The sequence below is a fragment of the Typopeltis vanoorti genome, chromosome 1, assembly GCF_054136105.1.
Source record: "Typopeltis vanoorti isolate ZY-2024b chromosome 1, IOZ_Tvanoo_1.0, whole genome shotgun sequence".
Taxonomy (NCBI): Eukaryota; Metazoa; Arthropoda; class Arachnida; order Uropygi; family Thelyphonidae; genus Typopeltis; species Typopeltis vanoorti.
In genome coordinates, this window is record NC_143549.1 from 31,723,799 (window position 1) to 31,745,228 (window position 21,430).

General features: G+C 34.2%; 1 protein-coding gene across 3 annotated transcripts in view; it reads right to left on the reverse strand.

Moving 5' to 3' along the window:
* The window catches only part of LOC150109868 (N-fatty-acyl-amino acid synthase/hydrolase PM20D1-like), a 230,874-nt gene that overhangs the window by 89,342 nt on the left and 120,102 nt on the right, over nucleotides 1-21,430 (reverse strand). For 2 of the 3 annotated variants that reach the window (XM_090397055.1, XM_090397070.1), the window contains exon 9: nucleotides 187-258. The exons of the other annotated variant lie outside the window; for it this stretch is intronic. In XM_090397055.1, coding sequence (XP_090253181.1) covers nucleotides 187-258 — 72 coding nt within the window. The remainder of the gene's footprint in view (nucleotides 1-186; nucleotides 259-21,430) is intronic. 3 annotated transcript variants of the gene reach the window in all.

Consider the following 21,430-nt stretch of genomic DNA (forward strand, 5'->3'; position numbering starts at 1 on the left):
TACACCCCTTGAGGGTACATGTCAGGAATTTGATGATGATGACTTTTCATGGTTTTTGATTTATCCTAGAAAACAAATGGTTTCAATATTGAGTGACAAGTTAAAGAAGTAACTACGCACTAAAACAACTTTTTTATTAATAGTTAAAGAGGAGAAAAAGTTATAAAGGTATTTGCATTCACTCACATCTTGGACACTTTGGGAAGGATGAATTCTATGATTGACAATAGCTGAAGCTGAACTAGGAATTACATTATCCTATAGGACAAAAGAAATTAAATAAAAATTAATAGCTGCTCAAATGAATAGTGTAATTTATACGCTTTCCTTATAATGTAGTGCACTTCTTAAAAAACTATAATCTTCAAATATACAAAATGTGATGTTCAAGTTTCTTCTTTCCTTTACAATAATTCACAGTGCTATCTTGCTGTAAAGTTGACTTTATAGCAAGATAGAAATTTATTTATTACCAGCAGAATTTTCAGTCACATTTCACAACCATTGTCAATGAACATAATCAAAACAAATTAGAACAACAGTAGAAATTAAAAATGTGTTACAATATATGATATTAATTATAGAATGAGAGCTCCAACCATAAACTATTGTAATTCAAGGTAATAAAAATCATAAAAGCACATTACAGTAATACCCTGCCTTAATATGCTTCGCTTTATGATGATCTGCTCATACGACATTTTCAATTATGACCCAGTGCCCATTTATATATCGCTGCATACATATAACAGTTTTAGAAATATGATGCTGCTGCAAATCAACTGATGTGCAATATCAGTTTATTTACAGCGTTATTGCTTGTTACATCTCTCCCCCCCCCCCTGTGTTTTGGTGTTTCACTGTGCATTTTAGCCCTGTTTATAACAATTATTTTATTGTATTATAGTTAATAATGGCAGATAAAATTCAGAGTAAGGGTGATGATACTTCTAGTAACAGCACCTTTACTTATGGTAAACCAGTTACACTATATACTAAGATTAAAATTGTTAAATTTAGTGATGATGTATTGAACAATGAGTCAGAGAACAAGCTAAACTGATCTCCCACAACTGTTATTACAGTTGTTAAAACAAAGATAAGAGTTTAGTGCAGCAAAAAGTGCTACTACTACTAGCACTTTTTGCTGCACTTGTTTGTCATGTTTACTTATCTGTAAACATGACAATCTTATTGTAAAAAAAAAATGGAAAACTTTTAATGGTGTACATGGATGACCAAATTGGTTGGCATGTTCCCTTAAGCCAAGCTATTCAGAGTAGCTTTTATATTTGCAAAAATTATTCTTAATTTTTCATACCTGATGTAAATAAATGCTTTATTTATGTCATTTATATATATAAATGACTGTTTAAAAACATTATTTAATCATTACATGAATCAAAAAAGACAGTGATTTACTGTATGGTGGTCTGGAATCAAGAGACTCGGTACATTTGTATAATTTGTATTATTTTTTGTTCCTTTGAATTCTAATGGTTTATAGATGGGGGTTCTCATCCTGCAATTAATATCATGCACTGTAATATGCACTTTAATTTCAAATGTTATTTTAATTTGTTTTATCTCTTTTCCTATGTTCATTGCAAATGTTTGCTAGATATGGCTAACAATTCTGCTGATAATGAATAATTTTTACCAAAATAGATCATTCTGTAATTTAATCTTTTCATTATGTCTTCCACTAATGTTAAGGCACTCATAATTTAAAACAAGCAAAATGAGACATCTGCTGTAAGAGGAGAGATTTCCTCAAAAATTGCAATGACTTCCATAAATTCCTCACTATGAATAGCGAGGAATTTATGGAGGTCATTGCAACACAGGTCTTAGAATGCTGTGTCTCCATAAATTCCTCACTATGAATGTTGACCACCATGTAACCTTAAAAGAAATAAAAGTTACTATTTTGACTGTGCTATTTTAATGTAAAGTAATTGCATTTAACAGCTAATTAAGTATTTAAGTAACAGTCATTAAAAGGTGAATCAGTCAATAGTAAATAAAACAAAAACTTATATTATTAAATTTTTTTAAGAATAAGAAAGTGAAATTAAAAATAAAATACATCATCATCATCAAATTCCTACCATGTACCCTCAAGGGGTGTACAGGATATGATAGTACTACATGAAAAATTTACATTATTACTAACTTCCTATCTACAATTTTCCTCCAAATCAGTCTGTTACTTGTCAAGACCCCAACATTATCAGATCTTATATTTCTGTCATCTAAGGCACTTTGTACCATATCAATCCGCCTACATCTTGGTCTTTCTCTGGGTCGTTTTGCTGCCAACCTGGCAGAGAACACTTGTTTTGCTAATCTTTCTTTGCCCATTCTGTTTAAGTGACCATACCACCTGATATTAGCTCTGCTAACGCATTCTGGATACTGACAATGTCAAGTTCTTTCCTAATATTCTCGTTTTTAATATGATATTGTCATTGATGCCATCTGTTCACGCCTCTATTCTTTCTCAGGACTCTCATGTCTGCGGTCTCTAGTCTTTGGTCAAGTGTTTTACTTCTGACCCAGCTCTCAGATCCATAAGTTAAAACTGGTTTGAACACTGTCTTGTATACAGCTAATTTAATGTTCCGACTAATTTCTCTCTTATTCCATATGAATTTATTCAACTGACTTCCTACCATACAGCTTTGTTGATTCTGTTGTCTATTTCCATATTAAATTTACCATCTTCACTAAAAATCGTGCCTAAGTAGCTGAAATGTTTTACTTGTTCCACAGGTTCTCCATTCACAACACAGTTGACATTTTCAACTATTCTGTCTATTTTCATTGTCTTTGTCTTTTTATTGCTGACCTTCATACCATATCTATTACAACAGTTATTCAATTTAGTCAGAGCATCTTGCAGACTTGTAGCAGATTTATTTAGAAGTATAACATCGTCCGCATAAAGCAAAGAGCTGACATTAACATCTCCAATTTGGATATCATGTTTAATACCACTTTCCTTCATAATGTAATCCATATAGATAATGAATAACAGAGGATAATGTACATCCTTGTCTCAAACCAGATTTAACATTAAACCATCTTCCTGTACTTCCTTCAATTCTAACTGCTGACTTACAACTCAAATAAAGACTGAGTATTGCTTGATATAATGCCCCATCGATACCGTAAAACTGTAGCGTATTGAACAGCTTCTCTCTTGGCACCTTGTATCTTGCAGACAACTTCCCCACATGCCTCTCTAGCTGAATTAATCAGGGTTTTCTTCAAGGCTTGCCACTGAATCTCCAAGGTTTGGTTCCTGTTCTCAAACTCTTTCATTTTTCCTTCAATAATCTTTGTGTATTTTAGTCTACAGTTCACATCTGAGAGCTACTCAACTTTTATTCGCTTTAAAACTTTCTTACATGCCATTCTTTTCAATATGAAATTCAATGTTATCCTGCTCAAGACTAAATAGTGATCACTTCCAATTTCAAATCCTCTGTACACTCTGGTGTCCTGCACCAGGGAGAAAACATCACTATCAACAATAACATAGTCAATGAGACTTTTCATATTCCTTGCCTCTTCTCTCCATGACTTTGATGTGAATTTGTGCACATTTTTATGTTGGAACATAGTGTTAGTAATAACCAGTCCATGTCCCGAGCAGAAATCCAACAGGTATTTGCCATAATTATTAGCTTTGCTCTTTTCTCCAAATTTTCCCAAAACATTTTTGTATGTCTGACAATCACTACCTACTCTGTTATTTAGATCCCCAACAAGGACCAACTTTTCCTTTTTCATTGTGTCAGCAGCTTTCTCTAGAGCCTCAAAAATTCCTCCATTTCTACTTTAGTAGAACCTTCTGTGGGATCATAGGCACAAATAAGTCTCATTGTCCAGTTCCCCATTCTGATATATGCCTACATCACTCTGCTTGACACTGCCTGCCATTCAAGAAGATGAGCCTCGTATTTTGTGTTGATTACTATGGCTACTCCTTCTTTTCCTTGATTGTCATTGCCTGAATATAACATTTTGCATTTATTGCTCAGAAAGATCTCACCAGTTTTTGTCTTTTTGTGTTTCTGTCACCCCTATTATGTCGATCTGGTACTTATCTAATTCCTCCGCTAGCTCCATTTCTTTGCCATTCAGGCTTCTTATGTTAATAGTACCGATCTTTAACTCTGGTGATGTTGAGTTGTGGTGTGTTTTCAGATTTGTTCCAGTAGCTGACTTTTCGCAGTTCGCCGTGGTTCCCTGACGAAAACAACGGGGGCTTTGTTTAACCGGGCGACGCCCCAGCCGGCATGAAATTTTGTCATGTTGTACATCATTTTGTATTTTGGTTTAACCAATAGGAATAAAATTTGGTCGGCTAAATCCCAAATTGCCAGCCCATCCTCATTCTTTCAGTATCCAGGTAGATATCCAACAGGGTGCACCACGAGAAGGTGAGGATTGGACATTAGGTCAGAAGCCCTGGTCGGTTCTCCGCATTCCTATATGGAGGTCTCCTCTCAGTTATACAGCTTTGGCCCTTAAGCACCCCCCAATATGAAATACAAATACATAAATACCTCAAAATTTACCTGCTTGTCAGCAGGTAAACACCTGAAGTTCCAAATGTTTGTATTTTGGAATTTGGCTGTGTCAGCTGATGCAGCTAGCATGTTCTTGTCGTGCTCTTATAAACTTTAAAAGGAACATACCTTTTTCTTAAATACTGTTTTTCCTTTAATGACAAACTTTCAAAAATAATGCCACTTCATTTCCTTGAAATAGGTTTTTATAATTATCAATGATTTTAAGATCTCAATATGCAACTGATAAAGAAAATAGAAAGGTTTCTTCACTAATGAGGAAACAATTTCTAAGAAGTAAGAACCAGGTGGTGTCAAAATAAATTCAACAATGATTTTCATATTCCAGAAAGGAATATTTGCATCATGAAAATGATGGAAAAAATTTATTTCTTTAATAAATTATTTTGGCTCATCATTTGTACTAATATTGACTCTGAATTTACAGTTGTCAAGGTCATGTATTTTTCCACTCTACATTTTTATTTAATGCTAACTAGGATAAATTTTTCTGACAGCTTTATCCAAAAGATTTAAAATTGATGATTAAATTAAATATTTCTTCCGCTAAATCAGTAAAACCCAATACAGGCAGCCCTCGGTTTACGCCTCACTTCCGTTCCTGAAAAAAAAGAAGTAAACCAAATCGGCATAAAATGAACCTAATTTTAATGGGAGGTAAAAGGTTGTGTTCTGTGCAGTCAAAAATTATGCACATGAAACACAAAATATTCAAAAAAAATATGCACAAATATAATTATGTGTATCATTATTATATTTAAAGCTTTGATAATACATATATATATTTGTTAAAATAAAATTATTATTAACGAAAACAAATCAAAATTATATACAAAATATATGAAACTTCGAAAAGATATTACATATTTCTATGTTGAAGTTCCTGGTTTCAGTTTCAGATCATCTTCATTTTTTCTGAAAAAAGTATCCAGTGTTAACTGCCTAGATTTTCTTTTTCTTTCTTTAAGGAGTTGAGTGTAAAGTTGAATAGATGCGATTACACTCCTTTTTACGTTCGCGCTCCATTCCCAGTCGTGGTCCATTTCGCAGAGTTCATCAGTCAATTTCTCTATGCTTGCAAGGATACGCTGTAAATCTGCCGTTTTCATATCTCTCAGAGGACCTTCTTCACTTTCTTTCTCCTCCTTTGGATGTTGACTTAATTGTTCGGCTAATTCTTTTAAGTCTTCATTGGAAAGCTGTTTATCATGGCTCTCTCTCTCTCTAAGACTTCTGTCACGTCTTCAGCTGTAATAGCTTCCAATCCCATCTCTCGCACAAGCTTGGTAACGTCTTCAATAACATTCTCCTCTTGCTATAATTCCTCCAAGTCGTGCATAAATGCTGGAAGAAGTCTTCGCCATGCTCCTTTTAAACACTTTGCTGACACTTCATTCCAAGCTGTCCTGATGTTGTTAATGCCCTTCAAAATATCAAATGACCGCCAATAGTCTTTAATAGTTTTTCCTGAAGTGTCCAAGACTCTTACCATTTCCATAAATGTTATACAGAGGTAAGAGGCTTTGAAGATTGATATAATCCCCTGATACATCGGTTGCAAAAGCGATGTTGTGTTTGGGGGCATGTAAACAAGCTTAACATCCAATGGAGTTCTTACTTCAGCAAGGTTTTGAGGATGTCCAGGGGCATTATCCAAGAGAAGCAATGCCTTGGCTGTCAAATCATTTTCTTTACAGACGCGAAGCACAGCCGGACAAAAATAATTTGTGTACCAATCTATAAAAACATCTTGTGTAACCCAAGCTTTCTTGTTCCATTTTCAATAGACTGCCAGCATGGCTTTTATACCCTTGAGGGCATGTGGTGTCTGTGAATGGTACACCAACATTGGTTTAAGCTTCAAAGTTCTGGAGACATTTGCACCCAACTAAAGCGAAAGTATATCTTTTGCAGCTTTAAAATCTGGAGCGGAACATTCTTCTCAGGAAATGAAGGTGCATGATGTCAATTTTTTCCAGTAGAGCCCAGTCTCATCAACATTAAAAATGAGATCAGGAGGATAACTTCCTTGTTCTACACAGTCTTGAAATTCTTTAGGAAAAGCAGCCGCTGCCTCAACATCTGCCCTTGCCGCCTCACCACATAACTTGACACTGTGACACTTACTTCGAGACTTAAATCTCATGACCCAACCTTTGCTTCCTAAAAATGTTTCTTCACCTATAATTGTCTTTTGAAAATCCTCAAAAATTGTTTTTGCTTTCTCAGTTATAACAACCTGCATCAGAGGAATGTTTTTCTGATTCAAGTCTTCCACCTATAATGATAATAATTCACATGTTTTGCATTTAGTATTGCCATAGCATGTTGCGCAGACTTTTATTCTATCTGTATTTTTCATAATTGCAGTAACAGTCAATGGAGGTAAGTTCATACTTCTACAGACATTAGCATGTATGTGTCCATCTTCTTTTCAAGTGGGATTGATTTCTTTGCTTCTTAACACCAAATTCTTCTAATTTTTCTGCATTTCTATTATCAGACATGGTATATAATTATGTACTTTATCAATTTAAATACGTATGTATGTAAAAAAAATTAAACAGAACAATTAGGTAGATTCAACAGTAAAACTAGGTTTGATACATATACGTTGCAGTAGCTCGATAAACACTCAAACACTAGAGTGCCTGTTAGCGTCGTTTCTCAGTTAGACCACACTACAGTAAGAAAGCACACGCAGGCATCTGCCGTTCTTGTGAATCACTGTAAATTGAACCGTCGTAAACTGAGGCTGCTTGTACTTTTATTTGGACTCCTATTTCTGGTAAACAGTAACAAATTAAAATTAGTACTAATTTTATGTCAAAAATGAGTAATTTGCCTATCAACTAACAGAAAACTCTCCCAATTATTGAGTATTCTTTGGTTTAGAAGCAAGAAACTTTTTTATGATATAGCTTTTATTATTATGATTACTGTGGTTTATTATGCAATCCATTGACTGATAACTATGAATTATGTTTGGCTGTATAACAGGCAAAGGAGCTAGGAAGCTTCATTAGCAGCAACTAGTTATTATTACTATCGTTATTATTATTATTATGGGTATCTCCATGGAGTCAGTAGACTCATCGCAGGAGACGCAAACTATCAAAACAATATCTATCATATTTCTTCTTGAATTCATTTACAGACAAATAACTCACAACTGAGTCAAGCAATGCATTCCACTCATTCACCATCCTCCAAGCAAAAAATCTAGTTCTCACACCCTTGTTAACTACACTTTTCCTTAATTTCCAGGGATGACCTCATGTTCTTCCATCACTATCACACAGCTGAAATATTTCCCCTGCATCAATCTTATAAAAACCTTTTAGTAATTTAAATGTTTCCATCATATCCCTTCTTCTACACCTATCAACCAACCTCTGCAATTCACAAGCTCAATCTATCAATGTACGGAGCATTTTTTACATCACTCATAAACTTAGTCACTCTCCTCTGAACTCTCTCCAGAACCTTCTCATCTCCAAGGAATCCAGATGACCAGACTTCAGCACAGTAATCAAAATGCATAATAGCAATATGATCTTTTGTTTTAAGTATAAGTATCATGTTGATGCTTACACTTGAAAGAAAAAGCCTAATATTTTGATAATAGAAATAAATTTTTCTAATCTTTCCTTGCCCATTCTGTTTAAGTCACCATACCACCTGAGATTAGCTCTGCTAACGCATTCCTGGATGCTGACAATGCCAAGTTCTTTCCTAATATCCTCATTTTTAATATGATATTGCCATTGATGCCATCTGTTCGTGCCTTTATTTTTCTCAAGACTCTCATATCTGCAGTCTCTATTCTTTGATCAAGTGTTTTACTTTTGACCCAGCTCTCAGATCCATAAGTTAAAACTGGTTTGAACTGTCTTGTATACAGCTAATTTAGTGTTCCAACTAATTTCTCTCTTATTCAATATGAATTTATTCAACTGACTTCCTAACATACCAGCTTTGTTGATTCTGTTGTCTATTTCTATATTTAATTTACTATCTTCACTAAAATGATGCTTAAATGGCTGCTGAAATGTTTTACTTGTTCTATAGGTTCTTCATTCACAATGCAGTTGATATTTTCAGTACTTCTGTCTATTTTCATTGTCTTCATCTTGTTATTGCTGACTTTCAAACCATATTTATTACAACAGTTATTCAATTTAGCCAGGGAATCTTGCAGACTTGTACCAGATTTATTTAGAAGTATATAACATCATCTGCATAAAGAGCTCAGATTAATATCTCCAATTTTGATATCAGGTTTAATAACACTTTTCTTCATAATGTGATTCATATAGATAATGAATAGCAGAGGGGATAATGTAAATCCTTGCCTGACACCACATTTAACATTAAACCATCTTCCTGTACTTCCTTCAATTCTAACTGCTGGCTTACAACTCAAATAAAGACTAAGTATTGCTTGATATAATGACCCATTGACACCATATAACTGTAGTATATTGAATAGCTTCTCTCTTGGTACCTTGTCATATCCCTTTTCAGATCTACAAAACTTGAATACAGATCTTTGTTATATTCCCATGATTTCTCAACTATTTGTCGTAAAGTGAAGATCTGATCCTGCCAGCCCCTATTTGGCCTGAATCCAACTTGTTCTTCTCGAAGCTTTTCTTCCACAGTCCTTCTCAACCGTTTCTCAAGTATAGTTGCATAAATCTTACCCACTCAGTAGGGAAATACCTCTGTAATTCTCACATTCAGTTTTATTTCCCTTTTTATATATGGGTACTATGAGTGCTCTACTCCAATCATCAGGAATTCATCCCTCTGTCCAGGACTTCTGAACTATGCTGTGCAGCCACTGTAAGACTTTTATACCTCCATACTTTAGCATTTCTGGTCTAATATCATCCACTCCTGCTGCCTTTCCACATTTCAAGCCTTTGATGGATTTTTCTACTTCAAGTATAGATATGTATTCCTGAATGTATGCCTGTGGAGTGTTTTTTTACCACAGTGTTATCACTGCTTGTTTCATTTAGCAATTTTTCGAAGTAATTACTGCATACTTGAAGGATATCTTTTTCTCCAGTTTTCATGTCACCTTTATCATCTCTACTTCATACAACACTCTTTCCTCCATTTCTGAGCTTCTTCAACAACCTCCAGAATATCTTGCCACCCTCTTGATATTTATTTTCTATGTTCTTACCAAAGTCTTCCCATGACTTTTGTTTAGCTTATATGCCAGGAACTTTTGATATGCTTTCTTCTTTTCTTTCACTGCCTCTTTAACTTCCTATGTCCACCATGGGGTTCTGATTTTTGTATCTTTGAAGACAACCTCACCATATGCCTCTCGGGCTGAATCAATCAAGATTTTCTTCAAGACTTGCCACTGAATCTCCAAGGTTTGGTTCCTGTTCTCAAACACTTTCATTTTTTCTTAAGTAACCTTTGTGTATTTTAGTCTACAGTTCAAATCTGAGAGGTGCTCAACTTTTATTCGCTTTAAAACTTTCTTAAATGTTCTGCTTTACAAAATGAAATTCAATTTTATCCTGCTTAAGACTAAATAGTGATCACTTCCACTTTCAAATCCTCTGTACACTCTGGTGTCATGCAACAGGGAGAAAACATCACTATCAACAATAACATAGTCAATGAGACTTTTCATATTCCTTGCCTCTTCTCTCCATGACTTTGATGTGAATTTGTGCACATTTTTATGTTGGAACATGGTGTTAGTAATAACCAGTCCATGTCCTCAGCAGAAATCCAACAGGTATTTGCCATTATTATTAGCTTTGCTCTTTTCTCCAAATTTCCCAAAATGTTTTTGTATGTCTGACAATCATTTCCTACTCTGCTATTTAGATCCCCAACAAGGACCAACTTTTCCTTTTTCATTGTGTCAGTTGCTTTCTCTAAAGTCTCAAAACATTCCTCCACTTCTACTTTAGTAGAACCTTCTGTAGGACCATAGACACAAATAAGTCTCATTGTCCAGTTTCCCATTCTGATATCTGCCCATATCACTTTACTTGAGACTGCCTGCCATTCAAGAAGATTAGCCTCATATTTAGTGTTGTTGAATACTTTGGCTACTCCTTCTTTTCCTTGATTGTCATTGCCTGAATATAACATTTTGTATTTATTGCTCAAAAAGATCTCACCAGTTTTTTTTGTTTCGGTCACCCCTATTATGTTGATCTGGTATTTATCCCATTCCTGAGCTAGCTCCATTTCTTTGCCATTCGGACTTTTTATGTTGATAGTACCGATCTTTAACTCTGGTGATGTTGAGTTGTGTAGGATAATAATTATGAAAATGCATAAGAAAGAAGTGTTATTCCATTATGTAGAAAGATTACTTAAGCTAGTTAAATATTGGCGGTAAAATTCTAGAGAAAAACATCATTAAAGTATGATTAAAGCAGTATACCATTCCTAGGAATTAGATAGACAAAGCTTAGATGAATGACTCACAATTTTTAATGTCCAAGAGCACAGGATTAAAGGAAGTTGCCGCAAGCGTATCATGTGCACGTGGCACATGATAAGTAAGCAGAAAAGAATAAATCCTCTACCGAGAGATATCGTGTTGAGCACTATTGATGAGTCGGGGGGGGGGAGATTACGGAAGGTGCCAATAGGGTGCGGAGATATAAAAGAGTTAGGACCCCCCCCCACGAAGCTTTTTTTTCCTGGTGGTTTTGGTTTTAGTGTGTGGACTCCACGAGTGAAGGGACGGCTCGAGAGCATGAGGGGAAATCTCTGCCCTGATGCCCAGCAGACGAAAATGGTAGATGTCACATATTCACGGGAAAGGTTACTTTTCGCAAGGTCCGAGGTGAATCACATTACTCCAGAAGAAAAGGGTAGTTTGCAAAGAGGCCTCAGAATCTAGGTAAAAGGACAACACGTGCGAAAGAGTGACTTTACCCCAAGAATCCTATGAAAGGAAGGCATAATTGACTGAAATGAATGGGCCAGCACATAATCGAGGAATTCCAGGTACCAATCCCAGCACAAAGAAATTAAATTGAGGGTCAAAGGACAAGTAAAGAGAGGAAAAAGCACAGGAGGTAACTATAATACAGTATCGTGAAATTTTATTGTTAAATAGTGTATATGAATGATAAGTGAATCAAGATCTAAGGGCTTAACAAAGATAAAACTTAGGACTGTAGCAAATTATAAGTTGTGAAAGTAGACAAGTGTAACTTAAAGAGTGATAACCTTAGGATGTGTGAATACAAAGTGATAATGTATATTTACTAGGTTTTAATTAAGAGAGTTATGAGGATCTTATGTGTGAAGTGAAAGAGAACAGCTCTATTGTTAATCCTATGTGAATAATATTATGATAGCATGTAAATTTGTAGTTTAGAAATGACCTTTCCCAGACTCCCATGAACTGTATATATGTTAGAATGTTAAATAAATCTTTTGCTTACTCTGATTCAGTTGTTTGTTAGTATTATCCGATGCACCACTTGCTAAATATGCGAACCTAAGCAGGAGATTTGAGTAGCGTGTCTACGGTCACGATTGCATGGTTGTTAGTCACTGAGGTATAGCTGGGTGTTCACTTCTTGTTTAAGATTTTTTCTTTTAAACTAATTGTCCTAAGTGGCGCAGCAAAAACAAATAAATGTCTTAGGATTTTAAGAGAGGAAGAACCTCAGAAGCTTTGTTACATTTGTATTTTGGCTCTATCCCAGGGCAATTTCCTTTGTACTTAGATAGTACCACGTGACACCAAGGTGCGAATAAACGTAAAGAGCATAGATATCAAAGTTATTAAGAAAAGGTGACACAATAGTTGGGGTGTGTTTTCAGATTTGTTCCAGTAGCTGACTTTTTGCTGTTTACCCTGGCGAAAACAAAGGGGGCCCTTGTTTAACTGGGCGACACCCCAGCCAGCAGGGAATTCTGTCATGTTGTACCATCATTTTGTATTTTGATTTAAGCCAATAAGAATAAAATTTGGTCGCCTAATCTCAAATTGCCAGCCCATCCTCCTTCATTCAGTATCTGGGTAGATACCAAACAGGGTGCACCACGAGAAAGTGAGGATTGGACATTAGGTCAGAAGCCCTGGTCGGTTCTCCGCATTCCTTTAAAGGCTATGTGGAGGTCTCCTCTCAGTTATACTGCTTTGATCCTTAAGAACCCTATATATCCTTAAAAAAAAAGAATTGATTATTGGCATACAGTTAGAGTAGTTAAGGTTCAGACCATTTCATAGTATTTCAAACATGTTCAAGGTAAAGCCAATCAAATGTGAATCTACTGGAATGAAGAATCTTTGCCTGGTTCCAAAGAACTCTGTGCCTAGCATCAATAGATGAGAAGCAAATCAAATCTATCAGATTCCAAAAATGTAATATAGCTTTGATGTTCTTGAATTCTAATCAAAGCAAAGTGGGCAATCTATCCAAAGCAGCAAAAGATAATATGAGCAAGGTTCTTGACAGACATCTAGTAAATGGTAGTCCAGCCTTTGTAAATGGCAAGAAAGAAGACAGTTTCTGAAAGAGGTATATCCTACATTCCTTTAAAGTAGGATACTGAAATTCTTTTCATATTAGATTTGAAGTCTGGTCGAGGGATGATAATTATCAATAATTTTCTGAATGGTAGTTTTGTTGTAGCCATAGTGCTTTTGTTGTTGTGGCACTAGAGTACTTTTAATTTTACTTAATTCATGTAATAAAAGGGAATGAAGAGCAGATCTTATGAGTATGCACAAGACTTTTAATAATACCTGTCTTCTGCAATGAATGATGGTGTGAAGACAAGTGAATGCATCTGACAGTAAAGGTTGGCTTTTATAAACCAAAAATTCGTCATGACCTGCAAGATTGGGATCAAGGCTACATTGTGATTGGTCAGTGAATTTAGATTTGTGTAAAATTGGTGATTTTTATAAATTTTATTGTGTTTTTCCCTTAGAAAACTAGTGTTTTATAGTATATTAGAGTATATAGTGTATTTAGTGTTTTATAAGATATTTTTTCCTTCAGGATTACATGGTGATCAGAATTCATCATAAAAATTATGGAAACAGCTACCATTTTAGAGTAAAACTTCAGTTTAATATAAACAAGTGATTATAAGAACAAGATAGCTTTCCCTGCTAATATGGTTATTGGAGATATTGAGGAGGTTATTGAAAATGAATTAACCTCCAAAATAGCAAAATAAAATCATAAGAGAGACAACGCAGGAATTACAGAAAGTTGAGAGGTGTTTAACTGAAAATAGGGAGGAAAAGAAAATTAATCAGCAAAACAAGAAACAACAAAGCACAGAATCAGGTAAGTCAGTAAGTAAAGAAAATCAGGTAGTAAGTAGTGTTGTTGTAAAAAGAAGGGTGTTATTTGGTATGCTGTCTCCAGTTGTGACTAAGTTCATGAATGTTCCATTCAGAAAAAGTTACATGCTGAACTACAAAGCAGGAAATTATGACCAACTGAGGAGTATACTGAGTTCAGTGGATTCATATCAATTGCTGGATTGGAAGAATATTGATAGTGCATGGGAAGCATTTAAAATATACTTAAATGATGAGATATCAAGAATGTGTTCTGAGAGTTCGAAGAATAAATGGGGAATGAGTCAAATGGATGTGTAATCTTATTAAGCAACAGATTCATAAGAAAAGGATGATGTGAAAGGAATACCGTGTGCATAAGGATGACGTCTGTTATGAAGGTTATAAGTAGCAGGCTAGAGTAGTCACAATTGTTGTACAAAAAGCTGTATATTAAGCATGAAAAGAAACTAGCTCTGTAAGATAAAGAAAGAATGAATATAAAAGAATGACTCTTCTGAATGCAGATGGTGTGGGGGTGATGTAGAACATGTTGTTCAACTAATAACTGTTCATTTTGCTAAAAGCTTTATCAATATGCTGTATGAAGAGGAGGTATTAGAGCTGTTGAAAAAAACTGAATAACAATTCAGAATAGGAACTGATGGGATATCAGGACAGGTACTAAAAGGGTGTTCAGCTAAACGAGCTGAATGGTAATCGCATTGCACAAGGGTGGTGCAAAGACCGATGTACCCAACTATCGACCAATAAGTTGCTCAGGAGTGGTGATGAAGATTTTGGAAAAGTGGGTTAGGATACACATTCAGATATGGGTTGATAGAGTTTATGACATGGGTTTACTAAGGAAGGGTCATGTTCTAGCAGCTTGCTCACATTCTATAATAATGTTACCATTGAGTTAGACAAGGGGAATGATACACCATGATACTTTTGGATTTTGCTAATGTTCTTAACAGAATGCAGCATGGAAGACTGTTGCATACATTAAAGAATATGGGTTTGGATTATAAAATATTAGCATGGATAAGAGGATGGCTGACTGATAGACATCAAAAATTGGTACATGGGGGAAGTGAGACTGCAAGATTTAAGGTAACTACTAGTGGCGTACCACAAAGATAAGTCCTTGATCCACTGTTATTCTGTTGTTATTATTCAATCTATATGTTAATGATATTGGGAAGGATTTGACAGGTGACATACAGCTATTTGTTCATGATGCAAAGATGGGTAGGGTAATCGGGAAAGCTGTTGATATAGAGTACTTACAGAATGATTTGAATAGGCTGGAATTGCTGAGCATGAGAAAATGGATATCAGTTCAATGTCAGTAAATGCAAAGTCATGCACTTTGGTGTAATTAGATATTCAATATCATATTATATTCGTGGGATTACACTAGAGATATCTTGGAGTGTTAGCAGATAGCAAGTTGATGTTCAGGGCCATGTAAGAAAGACTGCAAATGCAATCAAGAGATAAAAGATAATCATTTAAAGTTGGTGAGATAGAGTATTGGCAATCACTATTCCTCTGATTTTTTTGAACAAGTTGTTCTGACATGTAAAATAACTTGCAATGAATAAATTAATTTATTCCAGAAAATCAGAATGCAAAAATCGAAGGGCTCTCTTGTCGTGGGATGTTGATAAATAGTGACACTAAATGAAATCAAACCATAATCCTCCTTACTAGGTATCTATCAAGTACCCTGCTCCTGCGATCTTTGCTACTTTGGACAGCCCGGCAACTGTGCTTTTATTAGAATCTGAGAACCTCAAGACTATTGCATGTTTGGAATTCAACAGACCTGGCATTACTTCTCATGCTATTGACACTAAACACAGAGTTCACTGAAACAAGACAATAATTCTTCATTCCAGTAGTTCAAATTAGACTTCTTTTCCTTGAAACATGTTAAGCTGAAGGTTAGGGCACTCTGACTGTATGCATATCTCCCCCCCCTTTTTTTTTTTTTTGAAGTGATTACTATTAACTGTTCATAATTTTTTTGAGGGGGGGGGGTGGTATTTAATCTGCAGAAACTTTTACAATTATTCCCTCATGACTCATTCTTATGATTCATGTTTGAAATGTGGTTACTGCTGTTTCTTCCTGATGATGTCCGCAATACATTGGATGAAATGATATCAGAGTTTCTGAATAAAATTTTATATTTTTTCTACATGTGGCCATGTAAGTATCTATAAATATGTCTAGCACATATGTTCTGTTAAAAAGTTCGATTACAAACATTTACAACAAGGAACAGGTAGTTCTCACTTTTACGAATTAATTAGTTCCTGGTGACCATTCGTAAATTGGGAATTCGTAAAGCAGGAGTTTATTTCCCTTAGAAATAATGCCATAAGCAAGACTTGAGTTCACAAGAAGGAAAATATAAAATGAATATTAAATAATAAGAAAGGACTTTATTGGCCAAAGATTTACATAATTAAATATATAAATGAAATATATACAGGTAACCCTCATATAACGCGGTTTCGATATAATGTGGTCTACAAATTATAGTATCCCTTTTTGAACGCGGTACTTATACAACATGGTTTCGATATATAAGACGGTCTACAAACTGTAGTAACCCTTTATCTTTTCATATATTTTTCAATGCGCGACTTCAAAATCAAATTTTATCTTCGTTAAATTTGCATCTGCTATATCGCGCATGTAGTTATAAGTAGTGAATTTATATTAGGGGAAATACCCTTTAGCACACATGTACATCAATTGTTTACCATATAAAGTGTTTATTGTTGAAAATTGTCTTCGTTTTCTGCCAGGAAAGCGCATTAAAAATCACAAGTGTGTTAATATCAAGCTAAGCACTTTATTTTTTGGTGAGTTACATACAATATGTAATGCTTTTTTAATGTAAAAAATTTATTTTTATGGTAATGGCCACTTAGAGAGCTTTTGCGATATGGTTGAAAACGAAATTAGTGAATTAATTGATGGGGAAACAGATTTAAATGAGGATGAACTGGTACAATTAATAGATGATGTCGAACCAAATGACAGGGAAAGTTCTGCAGAAGATTCTGATTGCGGTGAATCCATTAAAGAATTCAGTTTAAAGAAATTAGCAAAAGGATTGAACTTGGCAAAAAAGTTATTTTATGGATAAGGATCTTTCAATGGAGAGCTCCGGAAAATTCAAGAGACAATTGGATATTTGTTTAGCTCCGTATTATGAACTTAATAAAAAAATTGCAGCATAGTGGTAAGCAAAGTCTTATTACTGACTTCTTGATAACTAAATCAGCTTAAGTATGCAATGAGAATTATACAAATGCTGTCCAAGAGATTTCTCATCACTTGAAATGATTAGAACTTCAAGTGATGACGATGTTTGGTCACTCGTAAATAAAGAACATCTACGAAATGTTAGTTTTGAAGAGAGTGATGACGATTAAAATATACACTTTATTTTATTTTGCCTAAAACATTTATGCATTATATGCAATGAAGTTTATGTACAATTTATAAATTTTATAATTTTATACTATGTATTTGTTTCATAGTTTATGTTTTCTAAACTTACATGAATTATCAGAATTAAATAAAAATATGTTTTTGTGGATATGTCATTATTAATAAAATCTTTAAAAAAACGATTTCAGAACTTAACCCTATTTTTTCTATATGATCTGAGTCTCGCATATTGTGATTTATATAACACGGCATTTCTATGGAACCTAATATCCGCGTTATACAATGGTTACGTGTATAATCTTATATTAAAAAATAATATAAGAAAAATTTTAAATTAAAAAGGATTCTTAATTAGCTCATTTCTATATCACTGGGTGAATTGGTAGCCATTGAGGTAGTAAGAAATATATTAGGAAGCTTTGGTGCAACTTTTTTTTCAAAGAACGCCTTAAGTGTTCCTGCTTCGTAGACTTTCATTTCTTTTCATTTAAAATAACCAGATAGCATGCAGAAGCATTATTCATTTCGAGGGAATTACTAAATCATTCCAAGTTGGGATTGCTCGAGCTTTTTCGAGAAGTTTAAATGCTTCTTCTAGGCCTTTTAAAGTGAAAAACTGAGTTGGAGCTTCATATTCATCATCTTTTTTGTTTTTTTTCTTCTTTTCCTCCATTTCCTTTGACCTTTCATTTCTTTCTTGTTCCTTTAATTCAAGGAGATCATTGAATCAGAGTTCCATAGTGTGAGATTGAAGCAGCTCATTAACATCATTTTCCGAACCTTCCATTCACAACTGGTTAGCCATACTTAAAATCACTTGAGTTTACTTTTCTTTGTTTCTTTTGCTCGTTTTCTGGTTTTGCACTGTTGCTTCTTTTTGACATTGTTGGAAAAGTAAAAGAGTTAAAGTTAAAAAGAAAACAAATAAAAAATCAGGTGTAATTGAAGAAAGCTGTGCATAACACATTCGAGTCGTCAAGGCTCGTGAGTGACTGAGGCTCGTTCTAACTGATGATTATGTCATTACACACTGCATAATTCCTTGCACACGCCCCTAATTGCCTTTGCCGTGCACAATTTTAAATAAAAAATTCGTAAAGTGAGAACTACCTGTACTGAAAACTGTTAGCAAATATGGCAGGCTGCATTTGAAAAAAGATAATTTATGCAAGAGACTTGTGTTCCTTAAGGGTTGTTGCACTGCTGATATTATTCCTAACTTAAAAAAAAAAATCAAGACCATCAAGTGGTTTTCTTGATTTTTTGATAAATCTTCTTTATCAAAAGAAGATTTATCAAAATCAAAAAAGTGCTAGAGAAGTAAGTTAGGACCAAGATTCAGAATTAAGTTAACAACAGAAAAGTACGCTTTGATGGTCTGCATAGGTTTGTTAAAGGAGTATCATGTTTTAGCAATCTGCATACTTATTATAACAGGGTGACAAATGAATTGGTTACAAAGGCCTTTGATAAATTACCAGATGACAAGCTGGTAATTAAACTGGAATGGATGGGACTAAACAGTAGATTAGTGCACTGGATTGGAGAGTGGTTGTCTGATAGGAATCAGTGAATTGTTGTCTATGGAGGAATATGGTTGATATGCTGTTTAATTTATGTGTAAATGATATTGAGAAAGGTCTAAATGTTGATATGCAGCTGTTTGCAGATCATGGAAAGTTGGGACAAACTATGAGGAGCTGAGTAGATGTTTGTGGCCTTGCAAGAAGACTTTAATAGACTGAATGAATGGACATGGAAGTGGGAATACCAGTTCAATGTTGCAAAATGTAAGGTTTTAAAATCTGAAAAACAAAAATGGGGAAAAAATTATCATTCATTTTGCTAACTATAATGTAGGAAGCTTATCTTACAAAGAAAACCAAACAGATGAAATTTTATATCAAAAGAAAATCTAAATAGAAGAAAAACAAAGAAGAACAATCAGTGAACCAAAGAAACCAATAATCATACACATATCTATAGTGGAGTACAAGAGGATCATAGAGCAAAAGCAAGAGTATCAATCATGATTCATAAATCCCTTAAAGACAATATCAATAACTATAAATACTGAAACAAAAGAACATTATAACTCAGATTGAAACTTAATAGAAGATTTACTAACATAAAGAGCCAAAAGGCTTCACTTTGGCGAATGCAAAATTATCTAAATTAAGTGGATATTAAATCCAACATAATTTCAAAGCCGAATACAAAAACTATAAAAGCTGTCAGGCCAGTGAAACCTTATCAAAATACGGGTGCTTGGGCTAGTGTGCATGTCTCCTATAAGGTTTGGCTAGGGCAACTTGTAGAATGGCGGCAAGTGTATTCCCGCAAGCTCTCTGGTCAATTTTCGAACGAAACTTTTATAGTTTCTGTATTAAGCTTTGAAATGATGGTGGATTTAATATCCACTTAATTAATAGAAGATATCTCACAGTTCTCTGATTATGGGAAGAGAAGATGAAAGTTCGGACTTCCACAACCAACTCCAAAATATAACAGAAAAAATAAACAAAAATGACATGTTATTACTGCTTGGTGATTTAAATGCTTGCCTAAGTAAAATGAAAATCCAAAATCATTCGTGTGTAGAGGCTTAAGCTGTGAGGACATCATGTTGAAGGCTTAATGAATTTTTTACAACACTCAAAAAGAATTAAAATAGAATTTAATACTTCCCATATTTCGTCCTAGTCACTAGGACATCTACGGGGGATTGCAAAAACAATTAATGTAACATGCACACACAAATCTTACAATACTAAGCCCAACCTTAGTATTGTAAGATTTGTGTGTGCATGTTACATTAATTTGTCCTAGTGACTAGGACGAAATATAGGAAGTATTAAATTCTATTTTAATTCTTTTTGAGTGTTGTAAAAAATCCATTAAGCCTCCAACATGAAATCCAAAATCATGTTGGAATTTTTGGAGAATTAGCAAAAAAATAGAAATGGTCAAAGATTAATCGACTTCTCTATTTACAATAATCTAAGAATAATGTACAATGTTCAAACACAGACACCCATAAATTCACATGGTCAGCAAGAGAATCAAAATCTATTATAGACTAACTATAGCAAATAATAAAATAGGTAGATTCATTCTTGATGTCAGTTCTAAGGTTTTGAAATCGAATTAAATTATTATCTATGTATGTTATCCCCAAGATGGATAATGCACAAGTACCAGTATCCATTAGAGAACCAAGAACTCAGGTTCATTCAATTCAAAGTAAGCTTATTATCTGACCCTGATAAAAGAAAATTATATCAGCAAAAAAATAAATGAAAAATTATCAACTACCCTCAGATGAATCTATAAATGAAGAGTGGAATCACCTCTGCAATATTTTAGGAAATTTGAAATTCAGCCTGAGAAATCTTGGGAATGAAAAAACAATGGGGAAAAAAAAGGTCTTCATAACTGGGAATCAGAAATGAGGAAAATCATAGATGAAAAAAGGATGCTTATAAAAAACAGTTAAGCACCAACAAAACAGAGGATGAAATTGAATATAAACACAAAACAGGAATAAGAAAAAAGAGAAACATGTAAAAGAGTTCAACAGAACAATTTTGTTAGCAATTTTATAAATTTATATGTTTGTGTTTTAAGTTTATCAGTATTGTTTATTAAATTGCTAACAAAATTGTTCTGTTGAACTCTTTTACATGTTTCTCTATTTGCTTATTGCTGTTTTGTGTTTATATTCAATTTCATCCTCTATTTTGTTGGTGCTTAACTGTTTTTTTATAAGCATCCTTTTTTCTGATTCCCAGTTATGAAGACCTTCCCCCCCATTGTTTTTTCATTCCCAAGAGTTCTCAGGCTGAATTTCAAATTTCCTAGAGAATAACCCTAGAGAATTGATCAAAATCAATACCATAAATTTGGAGGACTGGCTGAAATACTATAAAGAATTATGAACAACTGATGACAACCCACTCTTAGAACCATTATCTGCAAAAATTCAACAGATTCCTTTACTCTTGAAGATTTAGAGTTAACACTTAAACAATGCAAGAACCATAGA